This window comes from Anser anser (genome assembly GCF_964211835.1).
Source record: "Anser anser genome assembly, chromosome: 2".
In the NCBI taxonomy this organism is placed as follows: Eukaryota; Metazoa; Chordata; class Aves; order Anseriformes; family Anatidae; genus Anser; species Anser anser.
Window position 1 is genome coordinate 101,478,551 of NC_139721.1, and position 18,686 is coordinate 101,497,236.

An 18,686-nucleotide genomic window follows, 5' to 3' on the forward strand; every position below is an offset into this window, starting at 1 on the left:
GCCTGTTGGCCGGTTTCAGGTACATTTTGACAGGGCTAGGTGCATTGAATTTGATTGTTCCTGTAAGTTGCCTGAATATATCTGATGCTGGCTAAAGAGGAAACATCTGTCAGTGTTCTCTCTGTAGGAAAGAAAGCAATGTGAGCTGGGTTTGCCCTGCTTGGGTTGGTGTGCAGCTACTCTGTTGGCCATGGTTTTTCTCCCTTTTAACATGAGTATGAACATCAGGATTGTGGCACTGAGGAGGGATGTAGAGGACAATTGGCACAGACCTGTAAGGAAGCATGCTTCAATTAAATATTTTGGAGGAGGTTATTCTGTAAGAAGTCATTTCCAAAGAGCATCTGAGAAATTGGGATAATCTAAGGGGAGTATTCTGTATGAGCAAGACGACTAAGGGGATAAAAAGCATTTTTTTTTTCACCCATAAATTTATTTTTAGGTCTCAGCTTATTTGGCTGAAGAAGTAGATAGGAGGACAAAATAAATATGTGTAGTAGGGAGGTCAAAGATTCCTACTCATTTTTTTCCCCTCCCTATCACATATTTTAAAAGATATCTGGCCAGAAAACATTGTCCCTGGAGATGAAAACCTCTTTTTGTCCTGGTAGCTGATCATCCTATCTGCTCTTGTGGTTCTGAATAACCAGTCTGCTCCAAGACTTTATGCAAGAGTTAATGTGATGCAAACATCTATAGTTTCCTTGTCCAAGACCCACTACAGGAGCACTCTCCAGCTTGCTCCTCAGGTGAGTAGAGCTGAATGTCATGTTTGAATCCACTGGCAACTACAGCTACCACAGTGTTTCTTGCACAGAGGACCTACCATGCAAGGTGTGGACCTCTGGAAAGGTCAGCGTTACTACAGGTAGATACCAGTCGCTTGAGAGAGGCAGCAATTTTATACCTCGAGTCACAAGTATCTTTTGCTACACGGAATGATGTTATTTTCCTACCTGGTCTTCTTCCCCTTGACTAGATTTCTGTGCTGTTGGACAAGTTGCCGTGACTGATGCTAATGTGAACTATAGTTGCTTCTCCTGCAGTTCTCCTGATTTAATCTAATCGCTCCCTTACCCAGCTCCACAAAAGTGATCCTGGCTCCAACTGGAAGCCTGCCATCAGATGGAGCACAGAACTGTGGGGGTGGCTATCGGCAAGCAGGTAATGAGCAACTGTAGGAGCATAGAGAACTGCTTACTTTGGCTGAGCAGCCACCGAGAGTCAATCATTTGTGCCCTTATTTGCTCAAGCATGTTGGAAAGGGCAGTTTCCTAGGAGTTTATCAGCAGCGGAGGTGAGGAGTGATCCACAGCATGGTGGTTTGACAGCACTCTGGCCTTTCTGAGTAAAGGTATGGAAGTACGTTGTTGAACCAGTTAAGCTTTCACTTCCCTTCCAACTTGTTAGGCTACACAAAAGACTGTTTAAAAATACTCTTGTGTATGTCATCAGCATTATTGCTGGGGTGGGGATTACCAATGGGTGTGGTAAAAAGCTGACCTGTATGAATGGATTATACAGCTACTGACAACACCCTGCTTGGTTCTGTGTGAACCTTTCTCTGCTGTACAATAACATGGGGTTCTGCTGCAGGAGGGGCCTGCACTTATCTTCTGGCCTCACAACAGTTTTGCACTTTCAAGATTGGAAAAAAATGAAAATAAAAAAGTACTGTACATGAAACATGAAAGTGTTCTTTTTTTTTGAGCTATGCACAAGAGGATTTCTTCCACAGTCTCTGTTAATTTTATCATAATTATTAAGTGGAACAAGTAAAAAAATTAGGTTTGACCCAAATTTATACTTTTTTTAATGAATGCTTATGAAAATAAGTCAGGCTACATGAATTAGGGATAGAGAAATTTACTTTGCATGAAAGATCTTAGGTTCTTTACTGTTAAAATTGGATTCTATGTTCTGCTTTGCTTTTAAAGGCAGACTGAAGTAGGTAGAAGTATGTGGCGGTAACTTAAAATTTACCACTTTCAAGGTCTGTCTTCTCTCAGGTGGAGTACCTCCTCTGAAGCAATCTCTCTGGATTGAGTGCCATTTGCACAGAATCAGACCATTCCTGCTTGGTGTGTAGCTCATTTCTGCCTCTTTTCATGTCTACTGTTCAGCAGGCATGAATTTGCTCGTCTTGTATCTTTATTGGATTATGAAGAACTTGAAATCAACTGACCGTGCTGAGCCTCCTCCCACTGCAAAATGGGACAGAATATTTATGGCAAGCTTATCTTTAAGATTTGGAGTATGTGGTAGCACGAAGTTTAGCTGTCTTCAGTATCTTACTGGAATGTTGTTCACTGGTGGTTATTGATGACTTGATGACTCAGGATACTGCTCTGACTGGTTGGGTCAGGTTTTTTTGTTTTGTTTTTTTAATTCTGAGTTTTTCTTTGACTCAATCTCTTATGCTTCTTTGAGAAGATGTTATCAAGGCTTCTGAAAATGATTGTCTGCCATAGATTCTTCCTGGTTAAAGAGTATTCAGTGAACAGGAGCATCTTCACTAGTTTGAGTGTTTATAAAGATCTTTCTGTTTGGACATCAGTGTTACGCTTTCCGAGTTTTTTGTCAACTGTTGCACAAAGTTCAAAAAGTGGCAGCTTCTCTTAGCTACCCTGTGATCCTCCAAGCTCAGTTGAAGCTTCTGGTAGAAGAGGAATATTCCCATTGCTCAATCTACCAAGGGACTGTAGGTTAATTTACAACAAATATTACAGTGAAACGTGACTCTTATTTATCTGAATGTTTTCACAAATTGTAGTATTGACTTTGCAGAAACACACCTGAGAGAGATCCTGCTGAATTCCTTTGAATTTGCTTCAGTATTGTGGTTCTTGTAGAAGAATACTGTTTTCTTGCTTAGTAAGATGAATATGGTCCCTATCTGTGTATACTGGTGCTCTGGTATCTGTGCTTCTGAGAGTATGCATTGTAATCTAAACTTGTCAAACTGAGCTGTTCTCAGCTGATAACTGGAATTCAGAGGAATGCTACTTCATATTACTTGTCTGAAATACATATTAAAAAACTAGTAAGTGTGACTTTCAGTATACATTTATTCTCCTAAGAGACAAGTGCAAAGCAAAACAATGTGGAGTAGTTCAAAATGCAGTGTAGCAGGTTGAAAGTGTACACATAGCTCAGAGATATTTTCATGTTCTTGTACTCCCTCTGGAGTAAAAATAAAGCTATGGTTCTTTTTAAGCCATAATGGCCAAAAACAAAATGTGTTTTGTTCTCATGCTACTTGGTCTGTCTCCTCCTTAAAAGACTTTGTAACATAATGTTAGTTATTTCTCTGCTATATGTCTGTAATTAGTACGGCAGCTTACTCATGCTCGTTTCACTTAGATAACCTTTCTGGGAGAAACAATTTAAGCCACCTAATATTCAATTGCATTTTCAGGATTCTTTGACAGCATAATGGGTAGTGTCGTTGATGTGATCTAGAGAATTTTTCATGTAGGTTTCTTCTTCCTTTTCTAAGTTTTTTTGTGTTTTAATTCCAGGAACGATTGGCCTAGTCTCTAACGAAGCTTCAGTCAGTATGCTTTTACAGATAACTGCCACACTGCTAACAAATCATAGTGCATGTCCTCAACTAGGGACTTTGATACAAGTTTTTAAAAAACTGTCATGCTTGACGTTCCTGTTGTTTAAACTGCACACATTGGTGATTCATTATGCAGGAGGATGTAATTTTAGTGTGAGATTGTCAGATGATCATGATGGGTAAAGGTAATGAGGTAATGGTATCTTGTTACTATGCTGTGTTATTATCTGGTAGTATAAAACCAGACTGTGTTGTCATGTGACTGTGTTCTTTCAGAGCTTTCCAGTTGGCAAAATCCAAGTTATGTTTGGTTCTTAGTTGCTGCTGTAGTTGTCTCTTGTGTTTATACCCTCCGTAACGTAGAAGTCATTGAGCTTTTTGGATATCAGAGCTTGTTTTGACCTTAATATATACAGAGGGAGATTCTGGAGAAAATTTATGCATTCTTACAAATCTGTGCAGTGAGTTTGCTCTGTTTTAAGACAAAGTTCTGTCTTCCTTTAAACAGAAATATAGTAGTAATACTGTTGGGATAGGCAGGGAATTAAATGATGATGTGGGATGATAATAGTTGGAGCTCTGCTAAAACTGATCATTTTTTTTTTTTTAAGGCTAATGGGATTGTTATTTTTGTACATGTGCACACGCACATTACAGTGTATGTGAATGACCTGTCGCAGAGCTCTTTGGTATTACTGAGGTGCAGAGATTTGTGTTTGAGCAAGCAGCTGTGGGACTAGGACAACTATTCCAAGTACAGTGGATAACTGTGTTTGTAGTCTGCGAAGGCAAGCTGAATCGTTCCACTCTGCTTTAACTAGACTGTTCTTTCGTTTTTCTGATTGACTTGCTGAAGCTGATTCATTGTAGGATTTAAATGACACATTTGCCTGATTTTCTCTGAAAAAAGTACACTAACCAACCCTTGCTGTTGTGTCTTGGTGCCTGCTGCTTAAGCTGGAAATTCCTTCAAACGTCTGTTTTCTTTCCCCTGCAGCTGTTGTATCTCATGTTTTCTTGTGTGGTGTTGACTCAATGTGGTTTCCTTTTTCAGTTCTTGCTTAGTAAATTAACAAGAGTTTGTGACAAGTACCATGTCTCTGAAAGAAAACATTACATACCAAAATGTAAATCATTTTTCCTAATTGCTGTTGGATGCTGTGAACACACCTGTGCCCATACCAAATGGTGAAGGCTTTCTTTGCTCATGCCACCAAAAAAAAGATGGGCTTGTTATAATTTGTGAGATGTTTTCCACAGTAAAAAAGCTCACTGCCTTTTTGAGGAACAGAACTGAAATTTAAGCCCTTAACTATGCAGGGATTTGAAATGGATCAATTTTAAGCAGTGTATATGGGAGGGGAAAAAGAAAACTAATGAAGCAATATTTTTTTATTCTAGGTTTTTTCATTTTATACCTGCAAATTTTCTGCAATCCAAAGATGGCAGCAAATAAGCCTAAAGGGCAGAATTCATTGGCTTTGCACAAAGTCATCATGGTAGGAAGTGGTGGCGTAGGAAAATCTGCTTTAACACTACAGTTTATGTATGATGAGGTAAGAATGTGTGCTAGAAATTATCTCATGCAATGTCTGCAACAGTGTTACTTAAGCATTTAATTGGTACAGTTATTTTCTGAAACGGTCTAAATGTATATGACGTGGTATGAAAGCTAGCTATCAAACTGAGCAAAAATATTTTTGTGCTGGCACAGGTTGTCCAGAGAAGCCGTGGATGCCCCCTCCCTGGAAGTGTTCAGGGCCAGGCTGGATGGGACTTTAGGCAACCTGGTCTGGTGGGAAGTTTCCCTGCCCATGGAAGCGGGGTTGGAACTGGATAATCCTTAAGGGTCCCTTCCAACCCAAACCATTCTATTATTCTTTGAGATTTCAGATTTGACCTCTTAGAGACACCTGCAAAGGTATAAATTGGCTTTCAAGCAAATTGATGGCATTTTTGGAACTTGCTCCTTTACACTATGTTTTCTTATTACTTAAGTTTTAATAGGTCTAGTAAATAAATATTATAGCTCAAAGCTTCTTCAGCTTGGTGAGTAGCTTGATGCCTGAAATGATAACCAATTTTTCTTTTTTTTTTTTTTTGCTGATGTTGGAGAAGAAAAAAAATCTGTTTCTTGTGTCCCTGCTTTTTTGCCAGTGAAAGTTATTCTTTTTGTTTAAGAAGTAGAACTTAAGCCTTCAGTGTCCCTTAAAAATTGATACTAAATATGTTTAAAGTCAGGACTGCTTCATAGTATAATGAAATGAAGCCAGATGTTTTGGTTAACCAGAAACAGACACTTAGTTTTGCAGTTACCTCTAAAATTTCCTTATAATATCTGAATAAAGCAAAAAAAAAAAAAAAAAATTGTTTGGGCTGATGGAGAGCGTGTTTTAGCTATGAAAACATCCATGTTGAATAGTGTGAGCACTTCATGTAGCCTAAATACATAAGCTTATTTATTTGTTACTGTAACACTGTAAGATGTTTGTTTTATCCTTATATGCAAATAGAAGCATTTGCTTTGTACAGGCACGATTTTTTTTATATAGTAAAATTTGTGTTTCTAGTTTGTAGAAGATTATGAGCCCACCAAAGCAGACAGCTACAGGAAAAAAGTGGTTCTGGATGGAGAAGAAGTCCAAATTGATATATTAGACACAGCAGGGCAGGAGGACTATGCTGCAATTAGAGACAACTACTTCCGAAGCGGAGAAGGCTTTCTTTGTGTCTTCTCTATTACAGAGCTGGAATCGTTTGCAGCTACTGCAGACTTCAGGTAAGTTGCAAGGCAAGATAGTTATTGTAATTACAGTGACGTAATTACAATCACTTTTTTTGTTGTTCTGTAATATCATTACCATTAGTCCAGGCTAGATGACTGTAGTCACACTGCTTTCAATAGATGCCTAGCCATGCCTTTACTATCTGCATACCACTTCAGATATCTTTGCTGCTGTGTTTCTAAATACCAAAAAGGTTACTGCTACAAAGCAGCTACGCAGCAACATTCAGAAGGCTGCTGCCCTGTGTACGTTGCTTTGCACTGCAGTGCAAAGAAGCAGTATTTGTGAGTAGGCATAGTGCTATCCAAAGTAATGGATCTGAGAAAAATTGCTTACTGACTGTATGGATATATATAATGTATGTGCAATACCGCATACTCTCTAGAGGTGTCTTTTTTAGTTCTTGCTTGGTATGGCGGATTATGTTGCGTTTCTTTAACCTTTGAAACACCACCTAGAGCAAAAAGGTAGCTGTAAGCATGTCCAGCTGTCTTATGCTAGGCTATTTCATAGTTATAAAGATGACATGACCAGATTCCATCTGAAAACTGTTTAGAAGAACTGGATCTGGTGATGTCTGTCTGCAAAGTCTTGGGCTATGCAATCTATGTGCGTTGTAGTCTGGGAAGACTGAAATGGGTAGTGTAAGCAATACAACTTTTCTACCCCTTAAAAATGTTTTTAATAGCAATTGAGAAGTATTTTTGACTATTCTGAAGCAGCTATCCGTTTTGTGTAAAGGTCAGCTGTAAATCTGTCCATTCCGTTTTATATGGACTGAATTCTTCTCTGTAAAATATACTGATGTAAGTTTTTGAATTTACAAAGCAAATGTCAGTGGCTTCTGTATAGGGTTAACCCTTACCATCAAAGTTAGAGAGAATATCACTTAAGAAGCAACATGCAAACTAGAGGCTGGATCTTTCTGCTGTAATGAGGATTTAACAAGCATTTTTTTTGTTGTTTGTTTTTAAATGTTCTTCACACATACAACACATTAAAACCCTTGTTTTGAGTGGGGAGTTAGCAGAGAATTACAGATGTTTGATATTGTTTGAAAGATAAAGCCAATTTAAAATGGTCATCACTATACATATATGCATATATAGTAAAATAGGTAAATCAGTAAAATATCTTATTGCTATATTATATATAGTAAAAAGAAAAAAGACAAGACCAAAAAAAAAAGTTCAAAGTTAAGCAAAATAGGAGAGGGGATCATCTTTGAGATAAAAGTGAGGAAACAAATATAAAAAGAGATCATCTGCATCCCACTGAAATAAGGTTTCTTAGAGATATCATCATAGTTTTAGTTAATTAGTCCTAAGTATCAGAATACATTTAATATCACATCTAAGGGAGGAGGAGATAGGGAGAGGAGAGAAAGTGAGCTTTTCCTCTTCTGTTATTCTTTCATTTGTGTGTCAGTATGTGTATGCGTGTATTTATATATTTAAAGAGAGAGAGGGTTGCATTACAGGTTGATGCTAGGTATGTCAGTCCTGGAGGGTTATTTAGTATAGTTGAGCTCTAGAGTGCAAAATGACCTCTTCAGTCTGTTCAAAACCCCGTTAGTGCTTCAAAGTGCATGATCTTCTATGGACCTGGAAAAAGTCCTACTTTTTAAGCAAAGGTGAGAGTTGACAATATACATGCTAAAAGAGGAAAAATGGAAGAAAAAGTCCCTTCAGTGAAGAGATTAAAACTCCCAAATCCAAATCTTGAAAGTGCCTTTCAAGTTGCCTTACAAATTGTCGAAGCCTGAGTGCTAAAATATATCTAATAAAAATGACATTCTTTCTGCTCTGTGTAACCTGTATCTCTTGAAGGTACAGTTATAATATATTTGGCATTGTTGAGCAGCCAGAAATAATACTACTTAGAGACAGAAAGAAAATGACAAGAATCTGGACGTTTTAGTTTTTCCATGGAATTTTGCTCTTCTGGAAGGGCAGGACTCCAACAGAAGAGTTGTTTACTACTATCTAGTGTCTTTGGGTTTTCCAGTGTGCTCTGAAATGCCACTGCTCTTTGTCATTTTTTCAGTAGATAGCAGACCCGCAAAGACTAAATTTTTAAATATTTGAAAGGCAATTTGATAAAACGTGCTCCTGCTTTGAGTAGAATTGGTGTGGCTCTAATGATTTTTTTTTTTTAAGTTTTAAATTCCAAGCCAGTATATCTAGATTTTAGCTAGAAGTCTTATTTGCACAGATACTGTAGTGGTGCACTGAATTCTCATCTATCCACCTATCCTAATCCACAGACTATTCAAACTACTTTTGGATATCAGCAAACACAGTTAAAAAATTTTGCTTGTTTGGCAGAGAGGGAAGTAATATGGCATTAATTATACCTGAGAGAGGAATGTGTGTGTGTTACAAGGTGCCTCGAAGACTTATTTGTTGGTTTAAAAAAAAAGGATTGAAGTGAGGGGGTGGGTTGGAGAGCTAACTCAACAAAACTGCATACTATAAAAAGCAGAGCATTTTATAACAGGAGGAGGATCCTGACATACACCAAATCAAAGCTATTTAGAATATCAATTAACTCTTTCCAATTTCTCTTCATTCTACATTAAAATCTGGCAATAGGCTTTACTTCAGCCAGAAAAGGGAATTTGGTTCCTTGAGCTTTTTATCTTTCAGAACTTGCTCCATGATAAAGGGCTAAATTTCGCTACTAACTTTATACTCTCTGAGACAAAAGAGAGAAATTCTGTTCTTCCTCTTAAATGTATTTCCAATTAGAAGAAAACTTTTCTTTTAAACAGTCTTGAAGGTTGATGTACCAAAGCATTTGCAGTACTCACTTTTATTTACAGCTTTAAACTCTTCATCCTAGTGGTTCAAACAGAGGTAATGGTCTGTCCTCAAAAACCTGATGTATGTGCAACTTGTTATCCATACATTTGCTTATAACCGAATGAAGACCTCTCTGCAGAGAGTGAATGTAATTGACTTCAGAAAGATTTGTCAAAGGAATAGATTATCTCTTGTTATGCTATCTCTTGTTATGCTGTATCCATTTACTACCTAAATAAATAATTTTATCAGCTTTAAATGGCACATGCATTTTATTAGAAAAAAAATGAATGCAAGACTGAAGTCTGGGTAGAGCAAAAGTTGCAGTTGGAAGTAGTAACATAAAGGCAATGGGAAAGACTCTCAAGTAACACCTTTAGTAAAAAGAAGACTTTATTAGTGTAAATTTTCACTTAAACCAATCTTGTTCTACTCTGTTTAATCTATTACTGATTCACCTCCTTCCTGCCTGGAAGATTAGTTACCTGTCTTGGTCTTCATTGTGTATAGTGTCATAATGAGGTTTAAGATTTTACTGTTACACAAGCTTCATAAAAGGAATAAGTCGGTTTTCGTTGTAGGATGGAAGAGTATTTAGTGTGAGTTCTTCTGTCTGTGTTCTAAGAATAGTAGTCCATGAAATACTCAATTCTTTTTTCCCTTTTATTTTTTTTTTTTTATCTCCAGGGAGCAGATCTTAAGAGTAAAAGAAGATGAGAATGTTCCTTTTTTGCTAGTTGGTAACAAATCAGATTTGGAAGATAAAAGGCAAGTTTCTATAGAGGAAGCAAAAAACAGAGCTGATCAGTGGAATGTTAACTATGTGGAAACTTCTGCAAAAACACGAGCTAATGTTGACAAGGTAATAACTCACCTCATAATACAAAGAATCTCTCCATCAGTTTTTACTTTATAGCTCTCTTCCATGGGCCATACTTAGTGTTCAAGTTATTTTAGCCTTTGTGTGTGTGTGTAAAAATTCAAATCAAATACGTTTCTCCCTTAGCTTGCGATGCATGCTTGACTAGGTCAATTCATGTAGGACAGTAAAAATGTTTGCCATAGCAAATCTATCCTATCTGAAACTGCAAGGAGTAAGTCATTAGACAAGACTTCTTTTCATTTAAAAATTTCTTGAGGCAGCTACTTAGGCCTAGCCTTGTGTTTTCTGCAATTAGAAGACAATCTGCTTCTCAACAGTGAGGAAAGCTGTCCAAGGAATCTAGTAAAAGCGGGTAAGAGAGGGATTGGAACCTTCTCTACCCTCATCTAACCAGATGCTTGGCTGGATGTTGCTTTGATGAAGAATGGATGAACCCTTCTAAGCTTTGAATGGCCTAGAAGTGCCTCATGAGTTTTCTGGGATAAAGCCTGGTTCAGAAGGTCATGAAATAAGACACAGAATACTTGTCTACAAGAAGATAAATTATTGATTAGTTGTAAGCATTTCAGCTATAATTTCAAAAGACAGGACCTCTTGGAACGCAATTCAGAATAACTCTCAGTCCTGTAGGCTGCAAAAGTAATGGATGTATGGTAAAAGAAATAAGTAGTTTAAAGTGCTAATCTTTCCTTTCAGACCTATTGATACACTTGATCACACATTGAAAAATTCTCTAATGTAAATGCTTACATCTGAGCAGTTGCAGCATTACAGCACTAATGGGAGTTCTGTTCTGCAGTGACTTTAACTTGCCTGTTGTCATCTGTCAGTTGTCTCCCTGAAGAAATGGCTTGTTCAGTACTACAGTAAGAACTTCATGCTTTTCTGTAGGGAACATTAAGTCAATTAAATGCAGCATAATTCAGATGTGTTTTCAGCTCTGATTTTTTTTTTGTTATTACAAAAAAAATACTTTCATTTTGGTGCATAATTACAGTTAACATCCATCTATTTCAGGCATGTAGAAATTCCCAGATCTTCTAAATCTACTTCACCATTCTTTAGCAGCTGGGAAAAAAGTATTATGCAGATAGATTAAAATATATATCAAGCTTTTGCAGACACATGGTAGGCTACTACAGAGCTCCAAGTTTCTTTTTGGAGCAGGTGGCATAATGGCAAGATTAACGCATTATATAGAGTTAAGGTTTAAAAGTCCATAAGTTAGGTTTTGTTGGCCCTAGTAAAAACCAGATATTCTTAGTTCCTTCTTTTCTTGGAGCATCTGAACTTACACGGTTTGTTAGGTGGACTTAAGTTAGTATCCTATAAGAAATCTACTTCTCTAAATTCCAAAATGGTGGGTTGCTCATTTGGGAAAAACACTGTTGGCCTCTGCTTACTTTAATAAAGGTAAGCAACTGAGCACTTCTCGGTAGGTTATGTACCCCAGATATGTAGTACAGTGTAAGGGCTTAAGCAAGTTGCCAGTTGCAGCATACCATTAGTAAAGATTTAAGTAAAAGCAAGTAACTTAGTCCACACTTATAAATCTGAAGGCAGATATATTTCTTGATGGAAACATTTAGTTGCATTGATTTTCCTCAGATCCCGTGTAATAAAGGTTTATGCTTTTGCTGCAATCAATATGAGACTAGTGTAATTGCAAATAAAATCCTACTGTGCTCTGTAGAGGAGCTTTTCAGCCCCTGCACCGTCTGTATTGCACTGAAATGGACCAAGCCCCCTGATATATATCTCAAGGAGAATTTTTCTGACAGAAGTTTTAAAATTCTTCATCTGAACTCCTACAATAAGGTTATAAAGATTATATTTATTTGCTGCAGTCCATTGGAAGTCAAGATCTTCTCTTCTAATGAATAAAGTAACTTTAAGCAGCCCTGTCACAAGCTTTAACTGGCAGTCTGTTCTCTCTTAACCAATTTACTGGTGTCTCCAACTTTGTCACTTTTGTTTCCTACTAAGCCACTTGATGAAAATGAAGTTTATGCATACTTTGAGATAGTAATATGGCAGTTGAGATTCTAAAAAATAGCTTATGTAGTTGTGTGGTTGATAACTTTGTTTTAAGGGAAATGCTGATTTATTTTTGTGCATTAACTTTGTGTTTAGACTTGCATCATGGGACATGCAATGAAATGTTCAGTGTGTGCTACTGCTCCATTAATGTACTTCTAGAATTGGTTATTGCACTTCTTCAGCCTTTATAGTTCATCACTAAAAATACTTGAAATATAACTTGAAATATAAACTGATTTCCCTGTGTCTCCTCAGTGAGATGTAGATAATAAAAATAAATAAATAATCCTGGGCAGTAATAGGAGTCTTGTTTCAACCCATGTTGAAAATTGTCTGAGAGGATTCATAAGCAAGTTCCAGAAGACAGGAGAACTATGGTACCATGAAAGAAGCGTGTTTGCGTTATATGGACATGGTCTTCTATACCAATGAAAGACTTGTTGGATTAATATTTATTTGCTCAAACTGGTTTTGTATAATTGACTTTATCCTAACCAACAGAAATGGCTATCACCAGTGATAGCTTAAGTTAACTCAAGTATCTGAGACAGTTTTGGCATTTACGTTCTTCCATCTTTTTTTTTAGGTGTTTTTTGATTTAATGAGAGAAATTAGAGCCAGAAAAATGGAAGACAGCAAAGAGAAGAATGGGAAGAAGAAAAGAAAAAGCCTAGCTAAGAGGATCAGAGAAAGATGTTGCATTTTATAATCAAAACCCTGAATTCCTTTCCTACCCTGACCATACTAATAAAAAACATAATTTATAAGCATGCCATTGAAGGCTCAAGTGACTGAAATTACTCTAACGTGTTGGAAATCGTAATGTACCACTAAAAGCATGAATTGGAGCTGCACTGAAAGTCAAATTCACTGAAAAAAATTGATGTGGCTTCAAGAGAAGCAAAGTTCAGTCCATTTCATAATTGCCTACCTTCTCACATTTCTTCTGAATGTAGTGTTTCATAGGCAGTCTTTTCTTTAATAGTAAACGGGGATGGGGAGGGAGTACTACTTTGTGGTTTCTTGTAAAGCATACATTTTTTTAATCATTGATAATTGTCACTTCATCTTGTCTTTTGTTGCCTTGAAAAGTACAATTGTGAACGTGATACCTAACAAAGCGGTATGCAGTTGTTTTGCCATGGAGTTATGCAAATTGGAAAAGAATAATGTATATGCGAACAGTTATGCTGGGGAAAATTATATGTGGTTCTGCATTACCTGATTAACCTAGAAGAGTGATGTAATCTTTTACATTGAAACATTTGAATATGCCTTAATTTTAAAACCTAATCATAGCAGGTTGCTTAGTCAAGGGTATATTTTTCAACTTGTTGCATGGAGACTGTCCCTGTGCATCGGTGCAAGACTGCCCTCCCTGTAGAGTGCAGTTACATGAATGGTTTTGCTAAATAGCTGTCTGCTAGCAGTGTCTGTTCTTTAAACGTGTGCCATACTCTGGTATTGTGAATAATACAGAGCATATTCAGTCATCTGTAGCTTGGTAAACAATACGGTATCTTAAAGCTAAATGGTCAGAATACATGTAAGATGGAGGTCATAAGGCTGTGGCACATCTACGCCTGGAATGGTCGTTTAAAACTTAACCCGCTGATACCTTGAAACTTCCCTTTTGTGAGTAGTTTTTCTGTCTAGATGTTGCTTGGGTTTTAACTCCCTGGAGTAGGGTGGAGTGGAGATGATTCAGTAGCGCTAATGTATTTTGAGTTAAGATGTTGTCCAGGAAATTCTGGTGTCATCAGTTAATTTTTTTTGTGTGTTCCTGATACTCAGCTATGGGAACACGCTGTGTTATGCTGAAGCTCTTTGCAGGTTCTGTACTGTTTAGTCTAGTTTATGTTGATTTTAAAATGGGGAACATTGTAGCTACTTTTTCTAGTTAATGTTGATATTAAACAATCAAACATGCTTTGCAATAGAGGAACATTTACCATGTGCATCCAAAATCCCCAAACAAAACGTACTGCCTCAGTTGCTTCGGAATAGCAAGAATAGCACACGGATAGCGTGGTGCATCTTAACTAAAAATATATCAGAACGTTTGAGGGTTTTGGACTCCTCTGGGGTAAGACGGGCTAGATCAATTCCACAAACTGTTACACTTTTTATACATGTGTAAGCCTATAACTGACAGTTTAAAATGTGCTTAAGCAAACTAGGTAACAAATATTTAACTTCCATGCTAACAGACATCTTAGGGACTCAAGTCTTAGAAGTTATATTTGTCATGTTAAATATTTATCAATAGGAATTTTGTATGTGCATTTAGTAGACTGCCAAGCGCAGAATTAAAGTTACTCATGTAACTATGGCAAATAAGCCAGTCTTCATCTTACTTGGTCTGTTTAGCCAGGGAGTGTAACCACTAACATTGTGACTTTGCTTTGGAACCTGTATGCTGGGAACTGAGGTGTTATGAAGCCACCAGACACGTGAAACTTGTCTTGGCTGATGCCTTACCCTGTCCTTTTATTTGCTATTTGAGCCATTGAAAGATGAATAAACTTCCACTTTTTTTAAATACTTGTGCAGTGTCAATTGATAACTATAGCATCTAATATAACTTTGCTGTAGCTGAGACCAGTTTTCAAGCAATTAAACCAAAATATTCCAGCAGTTGTTTTAGTGTATGTGAACAAAGTAAAACTGGTTTGATAAGAGCCACTTTGTGAAAGCTGAGACTATGCTTGCGTTACCTTTATCCAGTGCTAATTGATCCCTACTTGCTGTAACAAGGAATATCAGAAAGCAGGCACACAAATTGAGGTTGAGGTAAGCTATTTCCAGAAGTACTCTTCCATAAGAATGGAAGGTGAGATTTTTTTATTTTTATTTTTTTAAAAGGAGAGCCTATATTAGTTTAAGGGGGGAAAGCTTCCAAAGTCTTATCTTCCTTTAGCATGCTCTGGGAGAATGTAAGTTTGCTTCCCCAGCTTGCAAAGAAACTAGCTTGAACTGCATATATAAGATTTTGGTATGGCCAAACAAGTGATCCATTTGCATCATAAATTCATGCTTTAGCCTACTTCTGTGTCTGAAACTGCTAGGTCTATCTGCTTAAAGAGCTTCTTTGCCTGCAAGCGTTCTTCCTCTTGTTTCTCCTCCAAAAAGTTGAAGATTTTTTTCTCAAGTTGGCAGGATCAAAGCCTTCCATGGGTTTTCACTCCAAGTTAGCCAAATATGCCGGTAATACTATTGCCACCTTTTGTGAAATACATGGCATTTTAAAACTGCAGGCCAGACAGAGTCCTTAATTTGTAACAAACCATAAAGTTCAGCCTTCCATTGTGTACAAAACTAATACTGAATTTTTATTCTAACTCCATTTTTTTTCTATACCTCTTCATTTGTATCTTTAAAAACACAGGTGACATTCAAAAATACCGGCTAAGGACTCTATGGTCTATTTGGTAGCTTCTGTAGCCTCTTGATGAGCACAGCTTAACAATAGCAGTGTCCAACAGTTTTCTTTGGCGATTCTGAAACACCCATGGTGTGCAGGAAGTGCTTTCCCATTCACGGGGATGTTGTTAACATCAGAGGAGGTCACAGATAAAGCCTCTGCAAATTCTAATGGCAATCATAACAATAAAATACAATCTGTTTCTGAGCCTTATTCTCACTATATTCATCTGCAGGAATTAAATATTTTATCTATTACATGAAACAGGTTTACTGAAAATCTTGGGTTCCTCTTTGACACACCAAGCTTTGCAAAGATTGTCTTCCAGAGTCTGAGAGGGTGCAAAATGGTGATAGCCTAATGCAAAATGCAGAGCAGCAGAGAGACCGCTGGTATTACGTGAATGCATGTAATACATTTAGCAGACCAGAACTGTATCAGAAGGTAGGGCTGAGCCTACAACAATAGAGAACTGAAAAGGGAAAGCTAACAGCCCATCTTAATTTCTAAGCTCTCTCCCATTACTGTCAGACATGCATTGGCTTTTCTAGTCATGAGGATGCACTGGCAGGTGCAAAAACTGAATTTCTTACAAGACTTGCTCTTGACAATTTCTCGTTGTGATTTTAACTTACATAAAAGACTTCTTTCATGAGTCACCTCTAAAAAAAAAAAAAGTATTTTTGTGAGCTTCAGCTTTTTACTAAACTTGAGTGGTAAGAAAGGTACCAATGTTGTTAGTACTGGAGTTCAAGCTAATCTTTGAACTAAACACATTGACCAGTTTGGAATATTTCTGCTTGAAGTTTCTTTGTCAAAGAAATGCTGAAATTCAAACCATTTGAGATCTGCTTAGGGTCACACAGACGGTGAGACCTTTCTCATTTCCACAGCTATCCTGGGTGGATCTCACCAACCACTGGTACAATCCATTTAGGTGCTGATACAATATTCAGAAGAGTCCATTTTGTTTGTGTGTGCTGGGGTCTTCCCCCCCCCCCTTTTTTTTTTCTTTATTCCATGTAGAATGGAAAAATACCCCAGTTTAAGTTGCTAAGAAAAAATCATTTGCTTCCACCATTCTCTTGATTAATATGCACTCAGTAATATTTAACACTACCAGAGCCCTTAACAGGCAATATCTGTTGTCTATGGATGTCAGTGGGACAGTTACAGAGGCACAGGGTAATGTTCTGTCATACAGATGCAAACAACCCAGGTAGAATTTAGCCAGTTGATTGAGGAAGAATGCTTCTGTTTTACTCTGCATCATTCTGCCTCAAGCAAGGCAATTGCTGACTCTCTCTTACTTATCTAGTAATACTGTGTAAAGCTGTAAATGTACCAAAAACACTCAAGATGGGAGTGATTAGGTTCCAAACCATGGCATCCAGTTATGCCTTTCAGCATTTGCAAGGACATCCCCTACCAGTGGATTTCTATGCTGAAGTGTTAAAAACAGGTCCTGTCTACACCCCAGTAACGTGGAAATAGAAGTCTGCAAAAGTGAATGACATTCTTAAAAGGATTTTTGTTCTCCTCCTGCTTTCCGCAGTCACTTCATCAGTTAGCTATCATTCTGATTCAAAGCAAGGCCAGCTGTTTTACCAAGATCCTGGATTTTCTGACTTGATGGAAGTTGCCAGTTTTGTAGTTGCCATCAAGCAGCTGCCTAGTTGAACTCTTGCTGTGGGCTCCCATATACTCAGACAATTCCTGTGTGTGAAACAGATTTATTTTTTTTTTTAACAACCCATCCTTGTGAGGTGCTATGAAAGCTCCTGAGAGGAGAAAAAGGTACTAAAAATATAAGAAGAAAGAAAGTGGTGTTGGTGGCATCTCAGACCCCGTAACAATGAACTGCAGTTCTGCAGTACTAGCATTTATTTGGGTCTGTGCTCCTGCAATATTCAGGAGGACATTGTTTTTTGCCTATTTTCTGCTTTATATAATATGACAGGATGTTACAAAATAAGGAATAGAGGGAAGGATAATTTACAGCCTAAAACTATGTGGTAAAGGTAAGCAGACTCCAGCATGCTCTTAAAAATGTCTAAATACTGGAAAATCTTTCATCACTCCACTGTTTCCTTTGCTCTCAGCTAAACAGAGGTGAGGAGGAAACATGATTAATGATACTCCACTACAGTTTTTTTCTACAGGAACCACTTTGCAAATTTTCTTGGGGGAAAAAAAAAAAAAAGCCTGTAGCAGATAGTCTGTTAGGATTATCTTTTCAATCATTTTTGCATGCCTCACACTGGAAACTAGTTTCAGAAATCTCAGTTCCTAAGTGGTGCAGACTTAATTTTCCTTAAACCCTGACATTTTAAGAAAAGTTTAGTTGTTTCTTATAATAATCTAACAATACAGCACTCATTTCAAAGCATGTTGAGAAAGGTAACTACCCATCTCAACATTTATGGATGGAGGCAAGTGAGCCAGGGGTATGGTAGGGGACTTGCCAGATCCGGGAATAAAATTTCCTGTTCGGTAATAAAGCAAGGTAACGAGGCTGTCTCCACTGAGTCATGTTTGTATGTTACAAAGGTGGGCGCAGCTGCATCGGGATAGGCAGATTTGCATTAATCTAGTGGGTGCCTGTGGATGCATGACTTTGAACAGCGTTTGGAGATTAATTACAGATTCTGTAGGAACCAGTTGGGTCCATTGCAAATGGTGAAAAAAAAAAAATGTCCACTTCCTGAGCTTGGTAGTAATTTTTCCTTGCTGACCATTTTTTTTATTTGGATTTGACAATATTTACTGCAGAAAGCGAGAGGATGGAGGAAGCTCATTTCTTCTCTGAGCCATCTGATAGGGCGCAGCCATCCATGGGATTTGCAGAAGTGCACGGTGGGAAAAGGAAGAAATCAAGAGGGCTTGTGCCTCATGAGTGTTCAAGCTAAAAGGAGAGGCATGACGATGCCCAGGAGTTTGAATGTTATATTTTAGACACAGGCTGCAGTCCTGAAGGTAATGAATTAGTATTTGCCTTCAACCATGTTCAGCATGCCTGGTATGCTTCTGTTATAGTTATTTTTGCCTTTCTCTTGTCTTGTGAAGACAAGAAATCTTGCAAAGACTTATGGGAGAGGTCTTTTTCAATGCAACAAAATAGGAGACCTGTTGGGTGAAAAGCTGTCAGACTAATGTGTTAAATATTAGTCATCTCTAAAGAATG

General features: G+C 37.6%; 1 protein-coding gene across 7 annotated transcripts in view; it reads left to right on the forward strand.

Annotated features, from left to right (window-relative positions):
* RALA (RAS like proto-oncogene A) overlaps window positions 1-14,620 on the forward strand; it is a 28,369-nt gene extending 13,749 nt beyond the window's left edge. For all 7 annotated transcript variants that reach the window (XM_083822010.1, XM_083822012.1, XM_083822011.1 and 4 more), the window contains 4 exons: window positions 4,967-5,121; window positions 6,136-6,344; window positions 9,843-10,017; window positions 12,665-14,620. In XM_083822010.1, the coding sequence (XP_083678136.1) occupies window positions 5,008-5,121; window positions 6,136-6,344; window positions 9,843-10,017; window positions 12,665-12,787 (621 nt within the window). In that variant the 5' untranslated portion in view covers window positions 4,967-5,007 and the 3' untranslated portion in view covers window positions 12,788-14,620. The remainder of the gene's footprint in view (window positions 1-4,966; window positions 5,122-6,135; window positions 6,345-9,842; window positions 10,018-12,664) is intronic.
* Window positions 14,621-18,686: the final 4,066 nt, after the last annotated feature.